At 50.9% G+C, this 23720-nt stretch overlaps 10 protein-coding genes across 10 annotated transcripts; 5 read left to right on the forward strand and 5 right to left on the reverse strand.

Moving 5' to 3' along the window:
- The first annotated feature begins 331 nt into the window (after window positions 1–331).
- On the forward strand, window positions 332–2501 carry BDW70DRAFT_84822 (protein serine/threonine kinase activating protein nimO). Its single transcript, XM_073745020.1, has 2 exons — window positions 332–933; window positions 1038–2501. The coding sequence occupies exons 1-2, from the start codon at window positions 424–426 to the stop codon at window positions 2376–2378; spliced, it is 1851 nt and encodes a 616-aa protein (XP_073594135.1). The 5' UTR covers window positions 332–423; the 3' UTR covers window positions 2379–2501.
- A 1269-nt stretch (window positions 2502–3770) lies between these two features.
- On the forward strand, window positions 3771–5432 carry BDW70DRAFT_140080 (3-methyl-2-oxobutanoate hydroxymethyltransferase ECM31). Its single transcript, XM_073737533.1, has 3 exons — window positions 3771–4404; window positions 4464–5156; window positions 5240–5432. Exons 1-2 carry the CDS (start codon window positions 3979–3981, stop codon window positions 5085–5087), a joined length of 1050 nt encoding a protein of 349 aa, XP_073594136.1. The 5' UTR covers window positions 3771–3978; the 3' UTR covers window positions 5088–5156; window positions 5240–5432.
- A 135-nt stretch (window positions 5433–5567) lies between these two features.
- On the forward strand, window positions 5568–9006 carry BDW70DRAFT_84839 (putative PHD finger domain protein). Its single transcript, XM_073745021.1, has 3 exons — window positions 5568–5794; window positions 5909–6579; window positions 6635–9006. The coding sequence occupies exons 1-3, from the start codon at window positions 5788–5790 to the stop codon at window positions 8621–8623; spliced, it is 2667 nt and encodes an 888-aa protein (XP_073594137.1). The 5' UTR covers window positions 5568–5787; the 3' UTR covers window positions 8624–9006.
- Window positions 9007–9054: 48 nt separating this feature from the next.
- Window positions 9055–10247, reverse strand: BDW70DRAFT_140083 (LUC7 domain-containing protein). The gene is made up of 3 exons (XM_073737534.1): window positions 10163–10247; window positions 9767–10101; window positions 9055–9695 (listed from the first exon to the last, which is right to left on the reverse strand). Exons 1-3 carry the CDS (start codon window positions 10203–10205, stop codon window positions 9234–9236), a joined length of 840 nt encoding a protein of 279 aa, XP_073594138.1. The 5' UTR covers window positions 10206–10247; the 3' UTR covers window positions 9055–9233.
- A 1408-nt stretch (window positions 10248–11655) lies between these two features.
- On the forward strand, window positions 11656–14389 carry gpi16 (GPI-anchor transamidase subunit GPI16). Its single transcript, XM_073737535.1, has 5 exons — window positions 11656–12231; window positions 12283–12677; window positions 12724–13858; window positions 13939–14147; window positions 14218–14389. Exons 1-3 carry the CDS (start codon window positions 11879–11881, stop codon window positions 13743–13745), a joined length of 1770 nt encoding a protein of 589 aa, XP_073594139.1. The 5' UTR covers window positions 11656–11878; the 3' UTR covers window positions 13746–13858; window positions 13939–14147; window positions 14218–14389.
- Window positions 13796–14389, reverse strand: BDW70DRAFT_84854 (uncharacterized protein). Its single transcript, XM_073745022.1, has 3 exons — window positions 14218–14389; window positions 13939–14147; window positions 13796–13858 (listed from the first exon to the last, which is right to left on the reverse strand). Exons 1-3 carry the CDS (start codon window positions 14290–14292, stop codon window positions 13846–13848), a joined length of 297 nt encoding a protein of 98 aa, XP_073594140.1. The 5' UTR covers window positions 14293–14389; the 3' UTR covers window positions 13796–13845.
- A 1882-nt stretch (window positions 14390–16271) lies between these two features.
- BDW70DRAFT_169569 (uncharacterized protein) lies at window positions 16272–16802 on the forward strand (the record flags this gene model as incomplete). Its single annotated transcript, XM_073742717.1, has 1 exon — window positions 16272–16802. The coding sequence occupies one exon, from the start codon at window positions 16272–16274 to the stop codon at window positions 16800–16802; it is 531 nt and encodes a 176-aa protein (XP_073594141.1).
- A 192-nt stretch (window positions 16803–16994) lies between these two features.
- BDW70DRAFT_161784 (uncharacterized protein) lies at window positions 16995–18225 on the reverse strand (the record flags this gene model as incomplete). The annotated part of the gene is made up of 2 exons (XM_073741032.1): window positions 16995–17648; window positions 17704–18225. The coding sequence occupies 2 exons, from the start codon at window positions 18223–18225 to the stop codon at window positions 16995–16997; spliced, it is 1176 nt and encodes a 391-aa protein (XP_073594142.1).
- Window positions 18226–18594: 369 nt separating this feature from the next.
- faeB-2 (putative feruloyl esterase) lies at window positions 18595–20301 on the reverse strand (the record flags this gene model as incomplete). Its single annotated transcript, XM_073742718.1, has 2 exons — window positions 18595–19904; window positions 19959–20301. The coding sequence occupies 2 exons, from the start codon at window positions 20299–20301 to the stop codon at window positions 18664–18666; spliced, it is 1584 nt and encodes a 527-aa protein (XP_073594143.1). The 3' UTR covers window positions 18595–18663.
- A 226-nt stretch (window positions 20302–20527) lies between these two features.
- BDW70DRAFT_151752 (putative nuclear membrane fusion protein Kar5) lies at window positions 20528–23282 on the reverse strand (the record flags this gene model as incomplete). The annotated part of the gene is made up of 10 exons (XM_073739341.1): window positions 20528–20620; window positions 20864–20899; window positions 20952–20984; window positions 21069–21206; window positions 21377–21399; window positions 21634–21898; window positions 21945–22001; window positions 22050–22169; window positions 22295–23034; window positions 23180–23282. 10 exons carry the CDS (start codon window positions 23280–23282, stop codon window positions 20528–20530), a joined length of 1608 nt encoding a protein of 535 aa, XP_073594144.1.
- Between the last annotated feature and the right edge of the window lie 438 nt (window positions 23283–23720).

Here is a 23720-nt window from a genome sequence, read left to right on the forward strand (position 1 = left end):
CAGCAAGGCTGGCGAGAAGAATCGCGTGTTGAAAGAATGGACGCGGTGGTTGTCTGGTGCACATCCCGCAGCAAAACAAACGAACGGGCTCCACCAGCCTTTGCCTGACACGCTTAGCCTTTGGTGCACTTCCGCCCGGCCTCCTCAATCTTGCACTGCAGTCATTCATCATCACTCTGTCAATCCACCTCTCGCCTCCTGCACCTGTTCTGGCAGTTCGTTGCTTGCCTACTTCTTGAGGCTCTGCCTCCTCCACCGACGTTCTCTAAGTCAAGCTTTTCTCTCAGCGTCTACAATGGCCCTTCTCTGAGCGACAGTTTCCCAGCTCTTCGAGACGTGTCGCCTAGTCGCGTGCTCGGTGTCCCCTCGTTGACGAGCTCGCGCTCAGCTCCTTTCTCCCTAAGGTGTGTGTATTGTTACCTTATGGCAGCAGTATTCATACCCCCATCGCGCGAAACCTCCGTGAACATGTCGACCCGCCGTCCGCTTGCAAACGTGCCGAATGCCACCAATTCCCCTCACAGAGTAGGCCTCGTGCCTGCCAAACGTCCCCGGACGACCAGTGCACAGATTGACATCCCTTACGGCCAGCCTCCTCCGAAGAAACAGGTTGTGGATGGGACCGGCGCGGAGAACCAGCCTATGAGCCAGACCAAGTTCGCCGCCCTCCAAGGCACGGATCCAAAATTGTTTACCCGCAAGACGAACAATGCTCAGCCGAGTGCATTTGAGAAGAAGCTGGTGGCTGCTAGGGACAAGGAACGGCAGCCTCAAAAGGCCACAAAGCAGGAGAAGCCGCCCGCAGAAAATATTTCGATCAGGCAGTGGCAGAGGCACTATCGGAAGGCCTTTCCCCACTTTGTGTTCTACTTTGACGCCGTTCCAATTGATGTTCGCAGCAAATGCTCACGACAGGTCATTGCTTTGGGAGCGGTAAGTCAAAATTTCCTTATCTCGTCACTCCTTGCTCTGGTCTTGGCCGAATCCCCTAGATTTTCTGGACTTTGTATTTGACTCTGTACTGATCATACGTATAGCGTGAAGAGAAGTTCTTCTCTCGTCTAGTAACCCATGTTGTTACAACCCGACCCATCCCCCCCGAGATAGACAGGCGAGCACAGACGGGGCGCACCCAGGATACACCAAATGAGTCTGCTGCGGATGGTGCTATGCTGCAAACAGTCAATCCTGCTGAATTGGAAATGCATTTACACTTAGCCGTTTGTCCTAAGCGTGAACAAAGCCAAGATGTCCTGCATCGAGCCCGAGAAATGGGTATGAAGATCTGGGCTGTAGAGAAGCTACAGCGCATGATTGCCACGATCAACGACATAGATCTTACTAATGGGAACGGTCATTCCACACGGAATAATACCGCGGGGTCTCAGACGAAGTCCAGAGGAAAAGACGATCTTTCACAAGTTCTTCAGAACGAGCTGAACGGCCCCTCTGACCGAAGTCATCTATCCGTGCTCAAAGAGCTAGTACCATTCAAGGGCCCTTTTATATACGTGCATGACATGGATGAAAAGACACGACCCGTCATGGTTCGAGAATATCCTAAAGTTGCAAGACGTCAGGACGGCGTGTGGCCGCAGTTCAGGAGTGCTCCACTCGGCAAGTGCCCGTTTATCGAGGATGTGCCCTCTAAACGAGAGATTGAAAGACAACGGGCTCGTCAGGAGAAAGAGAAGAAAGAATTCATCAAACCCGCAGTGCCTCAACTTAAACACACTGCGGTGGAACCTCGAAACGAGGAAAACTTGCCGCTCAAAAAAGAAACGAGTCCTGCCGAGGGAGATGAGCTCGCCCCGCAATGCACCAGGCAAGAGACTCCGGATGCTCCCCAAGGGCTTCCCTTGTCTCCTAAAAAGAGCTCAGAGAGCTTTGTTCCACCACAGCTTAACCGCAAAGGCCCGTTCTATCATGGCCGGGAACCAGCCGCCTCAGGGGTACAACCTTCAAACATCACCTCTGCCATTCGTTCTCAAATGGTCTCCTCGACGGCTGCTGCGCCTGGCGCAAAGGCCGGTCTAAGCAAAGAAGTCCATGAGTTGAAACGCAAAGTGCTTGAGAAGAGTCACGTGGGTTACTCGACTAACGTCGCACAACCCTACCGGGCTCTGGATACGGCTACGGCCGAGAAAACAGAGAAGACCAACAGTTGCAAATCAAGTCGGCCTGACAAGCTCGGCAACATTGAAGAGGAGACCACACAATCAGAAGCAACAGACTCGACAAAATCCAGGACGATTCTCCGTAAGAGTGGAGAGCAAAGAAAGAAAGAAAGACGGAGAGATCCGAAGCCAGGATACTGTGAGAACTGTAGGGATAAGTTCGACGACTTCGATGAGGTACGTTTGCCGTCTCTAGACTAAGCAGGCAAGGAGCTGAGTAGGATACAGCATATAATGACAAGAAAGCACCGCAAATTTGCTGCGAACAGTGCCAACTGGGCCGAGCTAGACTCATTACTGTTCCAGCTGGAACGACCGCTCAAGGATGAATACGATTATGTCTAGTATACCCGGCTCTTCGAATCGCATGATGGCTACCATGCATACAGTGCATCTCGACGCCAGCCTCAATCACGACCTGCCCTTTGCTTCTGGTCCCGTCAAGATTAGCCATGATTCTGCGTGTTTACAGCCCACCAGCGGCATGGTCGATGCGAGCAGCGTGAGCTTTGATAGATTTTGCATTTGATGGCCTGCGTTCGCTGATATGCTTTTGCTCTCGTCGGTGTTTTCTTCTTTGATTTACCTCCACGTCTATTGCGGTCGATTTCTACCATATTCCATGTTCTACGGAACAGTGTCATAGCAAGGTGTTCTTGGATTTTTGTTCTTGCTTTATATTTCCGTTTGTCGGACTCATCTGCTCAAAACTCCCATGGTTTTGCAACTGGAATATGGCATAGCCCATTCAAGCTGCGATTCTGAACCTGTTGGGCAATGGCTGAGAATTGGGAGGTGACACAGAACTTCCTACATTTGAGGGATGCTCTGCATCGGTCCAGCAGCCCTTAATCCAACTGACTTTACCTCGCTTACTTCTTAACACCTCTTGCATTGCCATCCTACATTGGACAATTTCAGTCCTCATACACGTTAACTCAATCATTTCCTATTATTCTCTTATCATTCTCGGTCATGGGCGGATGTTTTACTCGGGGTTGCATCAAGCCGACTACTTGGATCGGTACGGGCGGGTGTTGTATTTTATTGTCTTTAGGGGGGACGCCTTTATTTCGCTTCTGGGGTCTCATATAAGAGGCCTCCGATTCATTTCTTCAAGTGACTATTTTTTTTTCTCGGTATAGTATTTAACTTGCCTTGTTTATTCCCTCTTATCTATAGCGCGGGGAGATCAGGTCGAGTGACTGGGCGAGGGGTTGTGCAGCATGTGCTTAGGAGTAAGCTTGTTGGACTACAACCAAATAGCGGTTGAGGGGAATCTAAGATTACTCTATTTAATTTGCGACTGGCCTGTGTTCAAGAATCGGGTTAGTAGTTACTAAAATGAACTGTCAATCGCAGACAGACATATCAATAAAAGGCGGAGAAGGAAGAGCCTCGGCCTAGATTCTCGGGCCGGAACAAGTGGGGGTCCGGCGGGACAGCAAACGAGAGCGGTGGGTAGAGTCAGCCAATGATTAAGCTTACGCGGAGAAGAGGAGGCAGAATGACCACCAGAGCAAGGACCCCCACTCGAATTTCTTCAGATGCTCTTGTCTACGCTGCAATTACCAGCACGCGGGCCCATTATATAGTCGCCAATGCTTGTTGACATGGAGTCAGATTTTGTTCCGCTTGACTCATTTTCAGTTGTACTACATACTTGTTGTGTATAGTCTCTCCTACGTATATCCACACTTATACCTCGCCTGTGACGCCATTTCCAAAGCTGGAGCGCCTCGGCTGGTCCGGCTGCTTCATTTGCGTTATCTAACAACCCCTAGCCTAATCTTGCCAAAAGATGACTTTCTTAAGAATAGCAACAAAGCGGGCCATATACCCGCACCGCTTTGCTAATCCGGCTCTTCATACCTCTTCTATACTCCCTGTCCTGCACAGCACCAACATCGCCACTCGTTTGCCCTCACCATGCGCCATCCGCCATAGCTCCCACTCGCCGTTGGGAGCAGCCCAAGCCAATCCCAGAAAGAAAGTTACCATGCAGACCTTACGAAATCTATACAAGAAGGGCGAGCCTATCACAATGTTGACTGCGCACGATTTTCCGAGCGCGCATGTCGCCGACGCAGCCGGAATGGAGATGATTCTTGTGGGTGATAGCTTGGCAATGGTCGCTCTGGGCATGCAGGATACGAGCGAAGTTACTCTAGATGATATGTTAGTGCACTGTCGCAGTGTTGCCCGAGCTACTCAGAGCGCGTTTACGGTTTGTCAAGCCTGATGAAGACTTCGTTTGTGCCCACAACCCTAACAATCGTTTTGCAGGTTTCAGATTTACCTATGGGTTCGTACGAGGTGTCGCCAGAACAAGCTCTTCAGTCGGCTATTCGAATCGTGAAAGAGGGTCGGGTGCAGGGGGTTAAGCTTGAAGGTGGAGAGGAAATGGCTCCAGCCATCAAGCGCATCACAACTGCTGGTATTCCCGTTGTGGGACATATCGGTCTCACACCTCAGCGTCAAAACGCGCTTGGAGGGTTTCGAGTTCAAGGGAAGTCAACGACAGGCGCACTGAAACTGTTGAAGGACGCACTTGCAGTGCAAGAAGCAGGTGCGTTCATGATGGTTATCGAGGCCGTGCCGCCAGAGATCGCAAGTATTGTCACACGAAAGCTCAGTGTTCCTACCATTGGTATTGGCGCCGGGAACGGTTGCTCTGGACAAGTGCTCGTCCAGATTGACATGACCGGGAACTTCCCGCCTGGTCGCTTCTTACCCAAATTTGTCAAGCAATATTCCAACGTCTGGAACGAGGCACTCCAAGGCATCCAACAGTATCGTAAGGAGGTTAAGAGCCGAGCGTATCCCGCAGAGCAGCACACATACCCTATACCGAGAGAGGAACTGGTTGAATTCCAGAAGGCTGTTGATGAATTACCTGAAGAGAAATGATTATGGATTAGTTGCGTCTCATGTCTTGCTCCGCTTCCTTCATCCAACTACGTTGACGGTGGCATTTTAGTGTGTGATACCTTTTATAACCCCTGTACAATTTCTTCTAACTGCGGTTTACTAATCATTGCACAAATACTCATAAGCTGTAGTATATATGAACTTGATTTGTGATGCTGAGCTCGTGCTTAATGTGCACCCGATCCCGCCGCCAACTTTTCGAAACTTTGAAGAACTCCATTAACATCCAAAAATGCATAAATTGGTTAGCGAGTAACAACAGGCTGAGAAGCGCTGTATCTCTTAATATTTCCAGACCCAAAGTACGTTGTCATTTTAAAAGTACCAGTGGTGCTAGGTGGTGTGGTTCATAAGATTATGTAATTCAGTAGATAACATTGGCACGTGATTTATCATGTGACTGACTACCTAATCACGCATGTTAATCCTCGCGTGTCTATTCTCCTCAACACTTCTTCACGCATCACTGCTCCAGCAATAAGGAAGCTACCTCGCGCACTAGTGTTGATATTGAGTATGTGCTATAGTTGTGTCTCACATCGCCAGATCTAAGAGCTTCATTGCCTTGTGTCGTAGAACAGACCTGGGTGGCGCGCGCGCAACTGTCTCCAGAGGCACACCTGTTACCTACAACCGCGCCGTAGAAATTTGAACACTACAATCGCTACAATCGATCGCCATGGCTGGTAAGCTCAGTACTATGCGCTGGATGTCTTGCGCCAAACACATTGTCCTTGTTTAGGCGACTGGAACTCCAGTTATACCCCTCACGTGGATTAGTGAGCTAACTCCAGCGCCAGATGAACCGCGTCGCTCCGGTCGCTCGACCAAAGGCCAGCACAAGAATCTCGACATGGTCAACGAAACGCCGACAAAGAAAACGAAAGCTAAAGCGCAGCCCAAAGATAAACCCCCGAAGCCCTCCGCAGAGCCTACGCCCGCGCCTAGCGAGGAGGAAGAGATTATCCGGTGTATCTGCGGCGAATATGAGGAAGAGGAAGACATCGAGCGAGATATGATTTGCTGCGATCAGTGTTCAGCATGGCAACACAATGACTGCATGGGTTTGACATTCGCGAAGGGCGAAGTGCCCGACCAGTACTTCTGCGAGCAGTGCAAGCCCGAAGACCATCCGGTGCTCATGGCGAAGATAGCAAGAGGCGAGAAGCCATGGTTAGAGGTGGCGGAACGAAGACGAAAAGAAGCCGAGGAGTTGAAACAGGCACGACGCAAGAAGGGGAGGAGAGGAGGCAAGAGAGGCAGACCAAGCGAGCCGAAGGAGCCGAAGCTTGAGAAGAGCACACCTTCTCGTACACCGGCACCCCGAGCGTCAGGTACTCCTGCCGCTGAACCACCAGCGCCTGTGATCGCTACCCCAGCTCCCGAGAAAAGTAGTCATTTGCCTGAGAAGCCACCATCCAGTTCGCAGAAGCGAAAGCTGAGTGAACAGGAGGTATCGACGCCGGAGTCGGTAAGTAGTTACATTTCCCATCAACGCTAGACTGACATTTCTAACTCACATCAAGGGCCCGAAGCCAAAACAGGCGAAGATTTCGCCGTCTGCTGCAAGCCCGACACCTCACCTCAACCAGTCGCCAGAGGATAAAGAGCCAGTTGGCCAGGATACTAATCAACCGCCAGCCGCGGACACTACGAAGGCCGAACGACTGAAGACTCTTGAAGATATCACCAATCCGGCTAGGAGGAATGCTGCTAGCGCGCTGACGAAGGTGTTTGTTGACCAGATCTCCAGTGCGCTGGCGGGAGGGTCTTTCAAAATGCCTCAAGGCAAGACGGGGGAGGATGTTGGTCAGCAGCTTGGCATCTCAGTCGAGGAGGCTTTGTATCAGAATCTAATGGGGGGAGGTGGAGAGGCTACCTCAGAAGCTTATAAGATACAACTGCGGGCGATTTTGTTCAACGTAAAGAAGAACCCTTCTCTACGGGATCGTCTGCTCGTAGGTAGTTTAACTCCTGATGCCCTCTCTAGAATGAGCTCCCAAGAGATGGCAAGCGAGGAACTACAACAGAAAGATGCTGAGATCAAGCGAGAGGCTGAAAGACAGCACATGATCATTCAGGAACAAGGGCCCCGGATTAGGCGAACCCATAAGGGAGAAGAACTCGTTGAGGATGATCAGACTAATGTTTCTACTGAGCCTGTCTTCTCAAACATTCCTCGTCGCGTTACCGAGACGGATGGGAGTCCCGCGGCACAGAGTCCAACTAGTCCAAGTGCTAAGCAGCCAGAGACTGACGGCCATAAGATCAAGACAGACGCTACGCCAGCTGAACCCACGCCTCATGACGAACATTTCCCGAGCCGAAGCCATTCTCCTGGCGCCGGTCAGGACCAAGTCTTCCCGGAGGTGGCCACACACATTAGCCAGCCAATACCCACTGGCAACGTCCAGGCCGATGCAGAGATTGATCAGTTATTGAAAGACGACGACGAACCCGAGTCTCCACCATATTCACCGAAGGACCACCACGATGAGGGAGCTGTCTGGCACGGCCGAGTCGTCATGAACCCCGTCGCAGAGTTCTCGTCGTTTGCGAAACATGTCGCGGGAGCAGATTTGAGCGGAAGGATTCCTTGGAACGACCTTATACCATCTACACTGCTGATCGATGGGAGAATCAAAATTCAATCTGCCGGAGAGTACCTATGTGGCTTGCGGTTCAGTCAATCAACAGATGTCTCGGTCATCGCCATAAGCAGCCCTGAATCCTCCAAGGATAAGTCTAATTTTGACAAACTGTTTGACTACTTCCAGGGCCGTGAGCGATACGGCGTTATGGGCAAGCATCCTCTAGAAGCAGTCAGGGATACCTACCTCATCCCCATCGAGGCCGGTTCAACGAAGAAGCCCGAGTTTATCGAGCTGTTAGAGAACAACGCACTCGAGGATCCAACCCCAGAACGCCTTTTCCTTGTCGTATTCGCTGTGAAGACAGGCGAGTCGAACCCACCATCCGTGCAACCCCCATCGCTGCACGCAAGCATGGAACCTGCGGCTTCAGCAAGTCCGTTAACAGTCACCTCCGGCACACCCCAGCAACCATTTGCAACTCCCGGCGCTCGGCATTTATCGCAATACCCTCCCACACCGTCACCCGCATTCCCCGGTGCATCCCAAGCACCGGCTCCATATTCCCAACCACAACCACAGCCGCAAATCCAGCATCAACAACCACCTCCAAAAACCCCGCAGTACAACTCATCACAACCTCAGCTGCCAACCGAGCCTACCGGTCTCGCGGCCGCCATCCAAGTCTTAGGAGGCCATGCAAATACCCCCGCCATCCAGGAGCTCCTCCAGAAGGCGCCAACCATCACTGTGACACAGCTGAACGTCGTTCGCGACATTCTTGTCCGGCGTCCCCAGGCAGCTGCTGATTATACTACGTTAATGGATGAATTACTTGGAGAATCGACGACCAGAACAAATGGGAGTGGGACTGGGAGTGGGAACGGTCATCCGCCGCCACAGCAGCAGCAACCGGCGCAGTAGCGAAATTTGCAGGGAAAGGATATGCTGTACATTACGTTCGCTGTTTCGTTATATCCTCTTCTGCTGAGGTTCTATATCCCGTACTATTTTCGTTTCTCTATTATTTTCTCATTCGCTGGCTGTTCTTCGCAGTATTCATGCGCCTCGGTGTTTCGTGTTTTTTAATTCATGACTTAATGGACGGATCCATGGACAGGATGGATACAAGTGCTTCACTTCAAATCGATTTTTTGAGGGCCGAAAATGGATTAAGGTTGAGTTTCTGTTAATTATTTGGGATCTATTTCTACCTGGTATAGTTTATGAACTTTTTTTTGCTCTTGGATGTTGTTCGATACTTAGGTTGAAAGCCTTTCATATACATGGTTGGTTACCGCCTGCAAGTCATATCTTCCACATAGCAAGATAGCTAGTATGCTGAACTGAAGGAGATTGCGTCTTATGCAGTAAGTAGCTAGTAAATGTCGCATAGGTTCTATTACCACGTATTTTGTTCCCTAAATCCTAGGCATAATAGAAACAGAACGCCTGCGCTATGCAAACTCAGATCAGTACATACAGAGTAAAGTGACCATAAGATCCACAGTATAGAGACATTAATACGAAACCATCACCACCGTCCACCCCTCTTCTTATACCCGCCACCACCATACCTCGGGCCCCTTCCGCCACCAGACCGACCGCCCCAACCACCACCATCGTCCTCATCATGGTGTCTCACGGGCGGCGGTCGACCCTTAAGCTCCTCATGTAGCTTCTTCCATCCCTTGCGCATATCAGAATAACCCATGTGCATTTTTCCGAAGAAGTGATCCGCCAGGCGACGGTCGTTGTCAAGACGACTCAAGTACGCGCCGCAGACGTCGCATACTTGGAGTTTCTGGTGGCCTGATGGGCCGGATGTATCTTGCAGGTTCTTGAGTTCGCGTTCACACGTTTCCTTCTGATGCTTTGCAGTGCGAATCTTGTGTAGTTCATTGAGAGCTTGCGCGACGGAGCCGGTTTCGCCAAGGACGGAGACCTCGAGAAGGCCGGTGTTAATGGTTTGCGTAAGGTCGGATATTTGTTTGAGCTATTGTAGTTAAAGCATTAGCATATTTCAGTCCCTAACACAGTTCAACGCGTGCGTTCCGTGGCCCGTACCAGATTATTCGTCTGCCGGATCTCATCCGGCGTCTTCTCCAGCCGTCGCTGGGCAGACTCAATTCGTCGGTCACAGTCATCAATGTACTTCTGCATATCGCGCATATAGTCATATTCGAACCCCCATTTCGCCTTGTCCGCCGCGGAAGCTGTCTCGTATTCAGTCTTCAGTCCTTCACTGTGCACCTTCGGACAGGGGCCGAGATCCTGCTTTGTGTTTGTGAAAAGATCGTGCGGACAGGTTCCGACGAGGTACGAGCGGCAAACTTTAGGGTCGGTGATGGAGAGCTGGGCGTTGCGCGAGGGCGCGCCAGGGATTCCGATGAGCTGGTCGGCTGCGATGAAGAAGTTTGTTAGCTGGGTTTTGGTGTTGTAAATGGTGAATCGAGGATTTACCTCCCATCAGCTGCTCGAGCAGCTTTCTCTGTTCGGCCGCCATTTTGCTGTAAGGAGCGAGGACGTGGCAAGCTCGAGACTGAAGGGTGAGATAGTAGGTGGTGCTGGATGGTTGACTTAAACGGCGGCGAAATTGGAGATTGGCGCTAATTGCGGATGGCGCTTACGCCCTTTAGGTAATCGTGTAAGCACCCGCTCGACTGTCCAGACGACCTTCTTCCCTCTTTTCTGCCGACTACTGTTTTCCGTATAGATATTGTTGTTCGACTACGACTAAGGCTAATCTGTGAAGTTATTTTGCAGCTGTTTGCTTTTCTAAACCAGAAACATTCAGTAACATATCTGCATCCCCATTCAGCGATATGTCCGCAGATTAATCAAGCCAGCTACGCGGATACAGGTTTAGTTACTCCTCCTAACTTATCCCACAGTAATCTGTTCCAGCGGTCAACAAGATACCTGCAGGCTCACATGACGGTTCTGAAGAGCATCAAAAGCCGGCCTATCTTTCGCCTAAGGACAAGTACGCATATACTAAACTCTAGGGCGCCCCCAGCTCTAGTCAGAGACTTAAGCAGCAGCAGCACACTTGGATCTGAACAAAATGTTGACTGGTGGCCTAGAAGCATACAACACTCGGACTTCGGAGCAAATGAGGAGCAGAGCATATCTAGACAGTCGCCGCTCCACTGTTAGAACCAGGTCTCGATCCATTATAAGGACACTACTTCTCGCAGGAAGATCGGGACTAGCTGCATCAAGTTCATACGCCCAGAGGAAGGCCTCTAGTCTTCGCTCCGGAAGGGGAAGAGATTTCACGCCGCCTGTACGTTCTTCTCAAAGACGCAAAGACCATTCGTCCCGTCATTCGATCTGCCTCCTGCAACGCCCAAGGCCAGGTTGTTGATAGTGCTGGCTAATCTGATTACTGGCGCTTGTGACAAACGAATTGGAAGCGACAACTTCCTGGTATCTTACGCTGGGATTCTCTGCAGGGACACAATACAATCTTGACTACTTCCGTATATGTACAACCCAGGGTGCTGGCGCGGGCCAGGTCTGGAGCAGCAATTGAGACTGGAGCACTGGCTCTTTGTGGTTTAGCCATGAAATGCACGTGGAACCGAGGCGACGGATTAGTCGTCTGAGTTCATGGCGCATGAGTACTTTCGGGTAATCTGAATGACCTAGGATCGTTCTGGCTTTGGAGGTTTATGTTTTGGGTCCGCGTCCAAACATCGAGCATTGGCTAGGGCCAGGCCACCGGGATTTTTGTTATACCAAAGGAGGCAAACATTGAACTGCGATCTGGAATAGATTACTTTACTACATCTAGGCTAGAAGTTTTAAACGTCTCGTTCTGACTGCGCAATCAAAATCATCCAGTGCTTGGACTATAGACGCTACGCCCAATCTGGCTTAGCGGGGCTATCTATCTTAGCTCCGCGTTACTGGGAACCTTCAGGACCCTGCCTGGTGTCCTCTCTCGGCCAGTGCGATATTCAGAACTCTACCCTGCCTAACGGTTGCCTCTGGACAGACTCTAAATTGATTGCTGGCTTGCGGGAACAAGCGCAACGTGCTATCAATTCCGCCTAACCGCCTCGGCAAAGGCCCGCGCTTCACGCAGCCGAAGTCGACCTTTTACATGGCTTCTAGCCCCTGACCGAAAGACAATCGAGCTTCGAAAAGCCTTGATACGACAAGCATGACGTGATGACTATCTTCTATATCCTTGCACTCGCTATCGCCGCGTTGTCCGTTGGCTCCGCGGCGTCGAACTATCATGAGAACCTCCTCCTACAACCGCTTCCGCCCTCGTCCTTACTCGCCTCGTTTAATTTCAGAAGCAACGCGACACAGACGTCATTCGAGCAACAGCATTTCCGATACTTCCCTCGCGCGCTTGGTCAAATTCTACAGCACGCGAACACCCGTGAACTCCACCTCCGGTTTACGACTGGGCGATGGGATTCTGAAAGCTGGGGCTCGCGTCCTTGGGACGGAGCAAAGGAAGGAGGCACCGGCGTCGAACTATGGGCGTGGATTGAGGCGGCTGATGATGAGGTGTATGTGGTTGAACCTCCCTTACGGCAGTTTGGTACTGACATTGTCTCTAGAGCTTTCTCGAAGTGGATTACATTGACACAATCGTTGTCAGGGCTTTTCTGTGCATCGTTGAACTTTATCGATTCAACGAGAACGACGCGGCCTGTTGCATCATTCGAGCCTACTGGTCACCATGTTGATTCGGACAACCTGCATCTACTCCACGGAACCCTTCCTGGCGAGGTTGTCTGCACGGAGAACTTAACGCCGTTCCTAAAGCTACTGCCTTGCAAAGGGAAGGCTGGGGTGGCTAGCTTACTTGACGGACATAAGCTGTTTGATGCTGCTTGGCAAAGCATGGCGATCGATGTGCGCCCCGTCTGTCCATCGTTTGGAGAATGCCTGATGCAAATCGACCAGACGGTAGACATAGTGATGGATATTGAGCGGTCGAAACGTCCAAGAGGTTAGTCCCACTGCTCGCTCTACAGAAAACCCAGCTAATAGTATAGGCAATCCAATTCCCCGACCAGTTCCTGTGGACAAACTTGTCTGTGATACTTCCAAGTCTTACCATGCAAGGGACACATGCTATCCGTTAGAGACGACAGCCGCGAAAAGCTGGAGCATATCGGAACTCTTCGGACGCACTGTTAGTGGCTCATGTCCCTTGATGGATACGCAAGAGGAGACTGTTTGCCTCCGCATTCCGCCTACACAGGAAGTGCGTTTATCGCCAGAGTCGGTGGATGCGAAATTTTCTGATCAGTTCACTCGCTGCTATACCCCGCCGTCGTCAGAGTCTTTCGACTTGGATGTCTCAGAGCAAGCCGCCACAGATATAACTAGTAGTGTCCCGCTTGAAGAGCCCGTTCTCCATGCTGAGCGGACAATTGTCGGACACGGGCAGGAGCGAGGGGGAATGCGCATTATCTTCGATAACCCTTCGAGTGAGAAGGCCGTCGATTTCATCTACTTTGAATCTCTTCCCTGGTTCTTACGGCCTTATATCCACACACTTCAATCAACCATCACCGGCCCCGATGGCGTTCGTCGACAAGCCCCGACCTCCGAGTTTATTAAAGAGACCTTTTACCGCCCTGGCGTTGACCGCGAGCGCGGAACACAACTAGAACTCGCCCTGTCCGTTCCACCCGCATCCACCGTGACTCTCACCTACGACTTCGAGAAGGCTATCCTGCGCTATACTGAGTACCCGCCCGACGCAAACCGAGGTTTCAATGTCGCCCCGGCCGTCATTAAGATCGCCGCCTCAAAGCCTATCTATATCCGTACAACGAGTCTTCTCCTCCCCCTCCCGACACCCGATTTCAGTATGCCATACAACGTCATCATCCTTACGAGCACGGTGATTGCGCTTGCATTTGGCAGCATCTTCAATTTGCTCGTGCGCCGCTTTGTCACTGTCGAAGAAGCGGCCGCGCTTCGGGCGCAGACATTCAAGGGCCGCCTGGGTGGGAAGATCGTTGCCCTACGCGATCGGATGCGTGGAAAGAGCGCCAAGGTGGAATAGTATATGCTCAAATTCTGAATACCAGTCTCATTAAATTTCATTAAACATTTAAAACATTCAAGCTCGTGATTCGGTCCCATGGGTCACTTTTCTTTCTTCCCTACTCTGATTTTCTACACCGTCCAACCTCCGTTAGCATATCAATCCCCAACAGAGCTAATATAACAACCAGAGAAGAGTATTTATGACTTACCCAGTAATCATCTCCTTAGCAGTCTCCCAGCCCGGCAGCGTCCCCGCCCCGCCAGGCTTATGATTCATAAAGCTCGTATCCTCCTTGTCACCCTCTAGTGGCTCCTGTTCCGCAGAGGCCATGGCGCGGCTGGTGTACTTGTCCTCAGCGGCGTTCTTCTGTTGCTTCAGGCTGTGGAAGCCGTAGATTGTATCGGCAGGGCGATTCATCTATCCGCACGAATACAGAGAATCATTAATTATGCACTTATTTTGAAAGGGGTGGAAGTGAACGGCATACATCGGCGTGGCCCAGGCCTTCGTTTCCGCCCTGGGTTGCGGCGGGGCGGTTTGTTGTCTGCGATTCAGTAGGCATTTCGCGTTGGATTGCTGGCAGTTATATGTCTTTCTGATGAGAGAACTAAGTAAATATTAGGTAGTAAGAAAATGGATTGTTTATTGTTGTAGTGAAGCGGAAAAGGCAGCCTTTTATTGATGAGATGTATTGGGAAGACCGATGATGTCGATGGCAATGATGTCATTGCATCAGTTCAGGTACCCCATTTCTCCTCATTCCATCGACTATTTGTGAAAAGGATTATTTGCAAATTATTGTGGAGCACGGAAGAATTCTGAAACAAAATCTGGTAGCTTGATCTAGTGCGCGCATCCAGTAACTTTCTTGGCCGTATCAATTTTCAATTTAGGGCTATATAATTCTACCCCGGCCACCCATTCTTCCCTCTACGGCACAGTTCCTAACGACAGCCATATAGGCTCATGGATAGGGAGCAGTTTATCCTCTGCTAGACTCTCTTTTTACTGAGGACGATATTTCGATGATTCCTCTCGCCTGAGTTCTGCATATGCCGGGACCGTTGGCTGTCTCAACAACATTATACATAACATAAACGCTTGGAGAGTATATTTATTTCCCTTATGCTTAGGACGTATAATATTTATATCGTAATTTCTCGCCAAACTAAGTAGCCTCCGCTAGCCGGATGAGGTTGAGATTAAGCGTGCTGTTGTATTGCACCATATCTCTGTTTAGAGCGAGGTGGGGCTGCTAGCCCTAAGAGTCTCCAAGAGCCATTCTGAGAACCTTCGCTTTCAAATAGGACGTTTCGAGAGGTCTCTGAATAGCGTATCTGCTTTGTCTGCACTGATTTTGGACAGGCAAGGTAGACCGCTGCATCGGCGCTCTTCACTGACTGGTCTGGTTTCGACCGGACTGACAATTTAAGACCCTTAGCAGAAGACCGGGAATGACATAGAATTATCTAGGTCCAAGCCCTTTATACCTATCTCTGCTCTCTTCGGTATCAACTAGAAAATCGATTAACTACTCTCCGCTCCGCCCGGGGTTCAATCCCCACATCCTGTGCCACTGCCCAGCGCGGAATACTCATTTATGTGGAAGCGCTAAGCCAACCGTCTGCAAATGCGGCGCCACACAGTCGCTGCAAGAAGAGGTATCTGAGGCGTTAGCGAAGAATAGTACAAGTATAGTCAGGTCTCTCCTTGGCTATATTCAACATTATTAGCTAGACTCGTGGAACCCTAGCTAGTTCTGCCAGGCCATACGACCCGCTGGAGCTAAATCAACCTGAACTCAAGGATATGGTATAATCTAGCCCGTAAATGTCAGTGGTACGGGCTGGCATTGTCATTTCTTGTCCACTTGGGGCCCGGGTAGGCTGGTGTGCATGGCAGTGCATAGGAGAGAGGGGTTCAACATCATCTGCTAGTGCTCTCTGCTTTGTATAATAAGTGATTTTTTGGGGCTGGCGCCTTATATCTAAGTCTGTTAGTTATATCCAGGACTTTTTTTTCTTTGAAACAAAGAATGGGGAGGAGACTAATATCTCAGACCGATGGACTTGGCTCAACTCGATCCCATGCTTTGTCGTGTGTGTCTTTGTCACGTTCTTTGCTCTCTCAGTTTAAGCAGTGCTGATGCAGTACAGAGAAAGACTACACACTATGACACTAATACCTTCAGCAGCCAGCAGCCGAGTTTCCAGACGAAGATGAAGGCCGCTATTGGGGTTTGATTATGTAGGAGACACGGAGTAACCTCGGGTACATAGAAGAGCTCTACTTCCTTCAAGAGCCCCAGCATTATGGTTAACGAGCCCTAAATGAAAGACAGACCGGCCCCTATTTAAAGGCAACACTCATGGCGCCTTTGTCATAATGGGATTGACTTGCATCTATCCGCGTTCTAGACCATCTATTTTCGTCTGCAGAGTCAACTTCAGGAGCACCGCCCTATAATAATCCCCGTTTCAAACCTAACCCTTCCTCTGTAGTATCTCGCTCCATCATTCACCTACAACCAAACCCATCAAAATGTCCATCTCAAGCTTGCCCTCCATCTCTAATACACAATCCAATCCCAGCTCAATCCCCGCATCCCTGGTCCCGGGACCGTTCGCCAGAAAGATCCTCCTCCAAATCCACACCTGGACAGTGCACAACAACCCGCACAAACCACCACACCACTGGACCATCTCCCTAATACCGCTCCGCGACGTTGCCAACCCAACTACATGCTGGAAGCTCTACCACATTTTCGACACTCCTAGTGGGTACGAAGTAATAGACGAGTTCGAGCCGCTGTACTCGGCGTCTTTCCTGGGGCCGGAACTGCACTCCCGATACGATGTGTGTCTGATTGATATGAAGTATATGTTCATATTTGATGCCTTCCTGAAGGAGATCCTGGGTCAGAGGGAGTTTCGATGGGTGGAGCTTTTGGCGGCGTATTTGGCCATGGAGAAGTGGGTTGGAGAGAGGGAGGCGAGGGTGCTGCGGAAGGAGCTTAAAGTAGGACAGTATGAGCCGGCGGGCAAAAAGAGAGGGAGGAATATGGAGAGGTAGACTTCTCTGTCGAAGAGAGTTGATTCAAAGCCAGCATGAGTATTAATAGAGGTATATAATATATATGTATATATATTTTTAGAGTTAGCAAACATTACAATCAGCGCGTCGCATCATTCATAACCATAACAAGGGTATCCAGTTTTGGACTGCGTGCATAGCATGCGGTATATATTCATAGAACCGTGGCCTTCACTTCTCATGAGCTTCCATTTGGTCTGCCCACGTCCCACCCGTCACTGGCGACAGTGGTTTCAAGCTCTCGCCCGAGGCTGGCGCAGATTCTTTTTCTTTCTTCTCCCCGCCAGGCAGGGATGGGAACTCCTCCTCGTTAGTGATCACTGGCGTAGGAGGCGCAGCCTTGTTTTGCGAGGTTGTGTCGGGCTTGTCACCGCGGTGACCGCCACGTCCACGGCCCCCTCGGCCTCGACCACCACGCCCACGACCGCGGTACCCGTGTCCAGAGTCGTGTGGTTGGGTGTCGGGGTCGAGCTCGCCGTCACCCTGGGACTCTTCGACGCGCCTAGTATACCCAGAGACACCGCCATGCATCCCCCGCCTATATTGGCCTCGTCCTCCGCGCCCGCTAAACTGTTCTTCCGGCTTGTCAGCGTCCCATTCTCGTCCGTTGAGTGCTTCAAGCTTCCGCAGTCTGTTCCGTTCTCTCTCGTTGTCCATGACTCGGCGGTTCGCGCGCTCCTCGCGCCGTTTTTGTTCGGCGATCTTCTCGCGTTCCATGAAGGACGCTTGGTCTGCCTCTGCGCGAGCATGCGCTGCTGCGAGCTTGGCGGATTTCTCGCGTGCGGCGGCAATGCGTCGGGACAGTTCTTCTTCTGTGAGTTTCGGCTGGGCAGAGTTAGAGTTATTCTTAAACTATGGGCGGGACTTTAGCAGGACATACCTTTTTGACACCCCCAGTCGCACTCCTATCCCCGCGAACAGCCGGTACTCTGGGTGCTTCAGCCGCGCTGTTATCCTCTTGACCCAGCTCCTCTTTCTCAGCAGCAGATGCCTCAGTCACCTTCTCCTCTCCCTCACGAGCCTTGGCCCCGTTTTCCACGCCCGCATCTCCAGGATCATTCAGCGCCCAATTCGGCCGTCTCGGGCCGGAGCCCAGTCCTGAATCGCGCGCCCCTCGCCCACGTCCACCCCGCCCCCTCCCTCTCCCCCGTCGTTCGCCGCCGCGTGAGCGCGCGCCATCGCTATAAACGGGCGTTGAACTTGCTTCGCGGTCACGTTCGATATCTTTTTCGTTCACCGCCTGGTGGGGCTCCGATTGAGCTTGGGTTTGAGCTTGAGACTCAGGCTCAGGCTCAATAATCGTTTGTTGTTCCTCCGCGGAGACAGGGATGATCTCATCGTCGAACAAGTCATCAGCACCGCGTGTTTGCGCGAATTCGTCAAGACCGGGAATGTCGGCCATTGTTTTCCTCTTCGCTTGAATTTCCTGATCTATTTCCTTGGTTGTTGGAGCCGAGGATTTGTCGAGTCCGCTTGTGGTGTCGGCTTAGATTTCGACTCCGCAGGTTTGCGGCGCGGGGCGGACGAGGTCAATGAGGGCGGTCTGAGGTGGCTGGGACTGCTCAGCTCTATCTATCCAAACACGATCATCGACAAATTCTCTGACGGCGATGACACGATCGCGCTCAATGTACTGGAAATCTTATTCCCATGCTAATACAAGTGCCGCAGCACGAAGAAGTTGCAAGGCTGTGGTTGCCAGGACATTGTTGCAGGGACCTGGTAGGCAACGAAGGCACAGGTGCTCCTCCATGCGTGCTCTTTCTCACTGTTGCAGAGTATTTATTTACTTGGTAACTACTATGTACAGCTGTACATGCTATATATACGATATTTGCCATCAGATGCACTCCCAAGCGGTCTCGTCAGTGTAGTTGCCGGGTCCCTTATACACATTCCTGCGAGGGTACCGGCAGTGCTTGCGGTAGTACTCTACCTCCGACCCAACGCCGTCAGAGAACTTAGCTCCGCGAACGGTCTCCGGAGCAATGCCCTCTTCCACCCACCGCACCATCGCCATAAGCACATTATCCTCAGGTTCGGTACTGAACTCCGTCTCAGCCCGGTTCCCAATACCGTAAGCCCCGTCACCATCCTGGCAATGCGCCATCCCGCTGATTTGGAAGAACCGATAGAACTCATCGAGCTGACTGGACGTGACGCCCATGGTCTTCAGCAGACGGTGGTAGTAGAACTTGGAATCGTCCGAGCTGATCAGTTGGTCTTGAAGGCCGTGATAGGTGAGGAGCTTGCTGCCTGAATCACGGAGCGGCGAGAGATCTGCGTTCCAAGTCTGGACGTTGTATGGATTTTGGCGCAGGGCTGCCTCGGCGTCCCTGATGGTCCATTTAGTCGCGTTCCAGGTTGGGTCGCTGTAGACGACGTAGCGCCACCAGTCTTTGCTGTACTGGAAGGGCTGGCCATTGTACATAGCAGGTGCCGCGAATTGCTCCCCACCGGGTTGCATACGTGGGTAAATGAGGGTGCCGTTGGAGCTGAGGAGCGGCGCGTACACTTCGTGGACTGTGTTGACCTGGGTTGCGGTGAGACAGGAGCCTGATGTCGCACCACGACTGCAAAGAAGGGTTGTGGCGTTTGGATGGCAGAGGTCCGGGTCCTCAATGATCCCGTCTTCCGCTCCATCTAGGCCATCACACTGACGAAGGATCTCCTCATGGACCAAATCCCATTCATCAAGTGATAGATATGTAGCTGATCCAACGGGCCCGGTAATGGGATAGAAGTGCGCACTCCAAGATAGCAGCCCAACAAAGTTGATAGCGGGTGCACCTGCAATGATGCCGTCGATCTCGCCTGGGAAATCCTGCGCAAGCTTAAAACCTTGTCGTCCTCCAGTAGAGCAGCCCAAGTAGTAGGATGTGTCGAAGCCTTCATCGTAGAAGAGCTTTGTGAGCTGCTTCCCGACGACGATTCCCGTGTGGACGGATCGGTAGACGAAATCTTCCAGTACTTCAGGCGCTTTGTAAAAAGGCTCTCCGGATGTCCCATTATGGCCATTGTTTGCGCCAACGGTCGCGAATCCTAAACGAGAGGCATAATCAAGGTCGGAGTACTGGATACCTGCAAGACTCAGTTAGGAGATGAAGAAATCCTCCCCAAAAAGGGCAAGCTTACAGCCACCAAGTCCTCCATTGCCGGTACTCAAGAAACGGCCTGTATAGTCCCGCGGGAACCACGCCTCAAGTGTAATCTCGCTTGCGTTGGATGTCGTAACAGCCATCGCAACTCGGCATATATCCGACGAGACAACTTGAGATTGATCGCACGTTGGAACATTGTCCAACGTCAGGTTCGTGCTGCCTGGGATGTAGCTGGCAAAGTTCACCTTAACGTTTGGGAGATCGATCTTGCCAGCAAAGTTCTCACATCTGGCCTGGAACTGGTCCTGCGCGAGGACCGCAGACTGCACCGCGGAGCCCATCGTTAAGACGGGCAATAGGTGGCGAAGAAGAGCCATCCCGGTGAATATATGGATACTCTGTATGAAACTTGGCCACAGGGTTAGTAGATAGGCACAGCCAGACCATAAGAGTTTTCCAGAGTCGGACGGCCGAAGCTCTTATATCTCTCGGTTCTCCTCGGGAAGAACAACGGCCGTACCCAGACATCAGCCTAATCATGATTCGTGATTTATTCTGCATCAATAATCCCGCTCCATATTTGACACCAGCATTGTGAAGCATTTATCCGAAGATGTACCGCACAGCAGTGGAGCGCATTGCACAAGCGATGGTGCGGTACATCGATGACGCATGCGGGAAGGCCAGATTGCTTAGCTGTTGCAATTATTGGGCAGGAGAATAGCACGGGAATTCCGGTTGATCAATCATATGGAGTCGTACCTAGGCATTGTAAGCGATCGGCGGTCTGCTTACGACCTAGGTCATATGTGAGGGCTAACGGGTTCCAGCCGGAGTTGGTGCGAGTCAGTAGTATGGGGATTGGAGTCATTCTGGAGATCGTCAACCTGTTTCTCCGCATATGTACTCCGCGCTAATCTACCATAGCGGGGAACTCGCGGAGTATGCCTGACCCTGCAGCTGCCGGGCTCGAATCTGGAGTCGGCAATTGCATAGGTGTAAGCATTTGTCTTGCCGGTAAGCGTACTGTAACGAAACCTGTGAGGGGACGGCAAATGACCTATGAGCACTCGTCAGTAGTAGGTTTCAGGGTGTTGCGCAGAAGATGAATGAGCCAAAGATAGGCCGAGGCCCAGCCTCGAACCGTCCCCAGACCAGGCTTTCTCTGCCGATTCTCAGTCCCGTCGAAGCTTTGGCATCGCGGACGGGCCGCGCCCGATAACGCTAACCATTGACATGAACTCTGAAACTTAAGGAATTCAAAGGCACAGTAAATCAAATCCTGTTCGGTTCAGAATAAGGGTTGTAGGCCCGAAAATTAGATTAGTTTAGTACAATCAGTCATAACGCACGGCGACCGACGGTCTGCTTCACTGCACATAGTTGCTGCCTGGGGAAAATAGCGATTGAATCAATAAAATCAATGAACAGAAAGCAAGAGCGAGCACGCACTGTGCACTTGATGGGAGGCAACGCTGGGGTATCATATGCAGTACTATAAAAGTCAGACGGGAAACTTGCGCGTAGAATCAAATCATCAGGATCTTGTCAGAGGCACGAGGAGGCGTGCTAGTAAGATGGCCCATGTTTGCAGCATCCGAAGACTCGGGCGCGGCGATTTCGTAATAGGTAACGCAGGAAGAGGCAGGTCAGAACGGTTCCTGAACCGAAAAGAAACCAGAATATGCGTTGTTTTACCCAGCTCAAACATGTCCAGAGTGGGCTTAGCAAGCTGGGGATGTAGTGTCTTATTGCTTCGGCAGTATCAGCGGTTTCACCAATCATTGTTTGCAGGTTTGCTGCCGTAGACATTATCTGATCAAGGATCCCTTTAGAGATCCGCATATTCTCTTCCAACACCTGCTGTGCTTGCGCCTGGGCTACGGCGATCTCGTACTGGCGTTGTTGGACTTTGTCCAGATTGTCAGCCCGTTGCTGAAACTCCGCGAGCGACGATCCTATACCTCGAAGGCGCTTTTGAGATTAGCCTATTTTTGGCAACACCCAGAGAAGGACAAACCTCGGAAACGCTTGCTTCTTGCTCGTATATCCGTACTATCCTTGCGTAGAGCCATTCCTGGTTGTATTAGAGCCAAGACATCAAATAGACAAGAAATCGACTTACTAGGGAAGAATCTATATTTTCCACACCCTGTCTGAGTTCGGTAATATCATCTTTAGTGATTGACTTTAGCTTAGACTGTAGAGACAACGCGAGCTCATTATGCTTCTCGGCATTATGTTGCTGAGTCAACGCAATCTGCTCGCTCCTTAGGAGAGATTCATCGTGTATGTATTGTAACATGTGTCGTAAAGATTCAGCCGAGTGCGATGAATTCTGAATGTCCTGCTCACATTAGACGCACACACGCGGGGGATAGAGAGGCTTTGACTGACCCCTTCAAGGCTCGATAACCCGAGCCGGAATCGTTGAAGTGTTGAGGATAGGGCCTCAGTAAGTAGGCCAAGGCGAGTCTCGAGGTTATGGAACATCCTTTCAAGCAGAGTGGACGTAGACTCTTGCATTTCCCGCAACATTTCTTTCCTGAGTAGCTCTGTTGATTGCACAAAGGCCCTACTCTTGGTGGATTCCTCAGCGGCTGTTCTCAGCGCTTCATGAAGACCATCGCTCAGCTTAGCAGAGCTGTGGAGGATGGAGTTATAGGTTTCTAGGATGTCTTCCTTGTCTATCTCGATCCTCGATGCTTGACAGATGATTACCGCATTCTGTTTGCTGTTGCTATAAGATGTCCACCATTGGGGCCGTGACTCTAACACCCTTATACATGGCTCAAAGTCTGATTTCGGCATATTGTCGAAGTCGGTTACGAAACTGCTCTTGGGGTTCCGGCCCCAAAGCCCTCTTCTAGGTGGCTGGAAATGATCCACTAAACGGCAAGCTGAGGGAGTAGGTATCCCCGCTTCACGAAGCTCACATATTGCCAGTCTCGCTGCGTAAAGAGATCGAACACTCTCCAGGGTGAGGTAAGTGTCAGAGCCGCCTGTACTTTCCGCATTTCGACCTATAGATTTGCACGACGAGACGAGCTTTGTGGCGGCAAGCTTATTACAGGACGAAGACGAATTAAGTGTTTCGAGCAGCTGAAGAGCTTTTGTGAAGAGTTCATTGTGTTTTTGAGTTCTCGAGTCGAGAAAGGTGACCAGGTCGACATCCTCAATTGGATTGAGTGTCTGAAATGGAGCCACTAGATCCACCGTCAACAGGGTGCTGATTTTGATCCTTGAGGACCTTACCTCCCAAAGCAACATCTGCACGACTGATAACTGGGAATAGCAAGGTATATAGGAAGAAAATATAAGGGGAAAGTCTAAGCAGGGAGACTAAGTGAGCCTCCATCCTAACTCAGAACCGGTCTTTAGAGTAGAAGGAGTGAATAGCGGGAATAATAGTGATATTAGAGGTAAGTTCAGATGGCAAGTGACTATTAGATGCAATGGATAAGCGATGGACAGAGATGTTGATGAATCAAGCTAGGAAACGCTAAGAAGACAAGAGCAAGACTTGAGTGACCGTGATGGATGTTTGGCTTTGAGAAGGAAATATAACGGGCAGAAGACGGGAATCTCGAATCACTAACATTTCTTGAACCACAGTAAAATTATCAAAATACCTAGCGCCACTATCAATCAGAGCATCTTCAGCAAGCGTTCAAATATCATAAGATCATTCTTCAAGAGGTTGCTTTCCCTAGAAATCGTCGCCTTGGAGCGTATATACAAGCCAGTCACGTGCACCATGAATTATGGACTAACCATCTTTGGCTCAGGACAAAAT

This window comes from Aspergillus foveolatus, assembly GCF_047715535.1.
Source record: "Aspergillus foveolatus strain CBS 279.81 unplaced genomic scaffold BDW70scaffold_40, whole genome shotgun sequence".
In the NCBI taxonomy this organism is placed as follows: domain Eukaryota; kingdom Fungi; phylum Ascomycota; class Eurotiomycetes; order Eurotiales; family Aspergillaceae; genus Aspergillus; species Aspergillus foveolatus.

What these genes read in the sequence shown, in the direction of transcription:
- BDW70DRAFT_140083 (XM_073737534.1), bottom strand. Translation starts at nt 10,205, where the DNA reads ATGGCGGCCGAACAGAGAAAGCTGCTCGAGCAGCTGATGGGAG. An exon ending in GCTCGAGCAGCTGATGGGAG is followed by an intron (nt 10,102 to 10,162) that starts GTAAATCCTCGA and finishes TCTTCATCGCAG; the next exon opens with CCGACCAGCTCATCGGAATC. An exon ending in TCCGGCAGACGAATAATCTG is followed by an intron (nt 9,696 to 9,766) that starts GTACGGGCCACG and finishes TAACTACAATAG; the next exon opens with CTCAAACAAATATCCGACCT.
- BDW70DRAFT_84839 (XM_073745021.1), top strand. An exon ending in AGGTATCGACGCCGGAGTCG is followed by an intron (nt 6,580 to 6,634) that starts GTAAGTAGTTAC and finishes ACTCACATCAAG; the next exon opens with GGCCCGAAGCCAAAACAGGC.
- BDW70DRAFT_84854 (XM_073745022.1), bottom strand. Translation starts at nt 14,292, where the DNA reads ATGCCTACTGAATCGCAGACAACAAACCGCCCCGCCGCAACCCAGGGC. An exon ending in AAGGCCTGGGCCACGCCGAT is followed by an intron (nt 14,148 to 14,217) that starts GTATGCCGTTCA and finishes TCGTGCGGATAG; the next exon opens with ATGAATCGCCCTGCCGATAC.
- gpi16 (XM_073737535.1), top strand. Translation starts at nt 11,879, where the DNA reads ATGACTATCTTCTATATCCTTGCACTCGCTATCGCCGCGTTGTCCGTT. An exon ending in GAGGCGGCTGATGATGAGGT is followed by an intron (nt 12,232 to 12,282) that starts GTATGTGGTTGA and finishes CATTGTCTCTAG; the next exon opens with AGCTTTCTCGAAGTGGATTA. An exon ending in GCGGTCGAAACGTCCAAGAG is followed by an intron (nt 12,678 to 12,723) that starts GTTAGTCCCACT and finishes CTAATAGTATAG; the next exon opens with GCAATCCAATTCCCCGACCA.
- BDW70DRAFT_84822 (XM_073745020.1), top strand. Translation starts at nt 424, where the DNA reads ATGGCAGCAGTATTCATACCCCCATCGCGCGAAACCTCCGTGAACATG. An exon ending in AGGTCATTGCTTTGGGAGCG is followed by an intron (nt 934 to 1,037) that starts GTAAGTCAAAAT and finishes TCATACGTATAG; the next exon opens with CGTGAAGAGAAGTTCTTCTC.
- BDW70DRAFT_140080 (XM_073737533.1), top strand. Translation starts at nt 3,979, where the DNA reads ATGACTTTCTTAAGAATAGCAACAAAGCGGGCCATATACCCGCACCGC. An exon ending in CTACTCAGAGCGCGTTTACG is followed by an intron (nt 4,405 to 4,463) that starts GTTTGTCAAGCC and finishes ATCGTTTTGCAG; the next exon opens with GTTTCAGATTTACCTATGGG.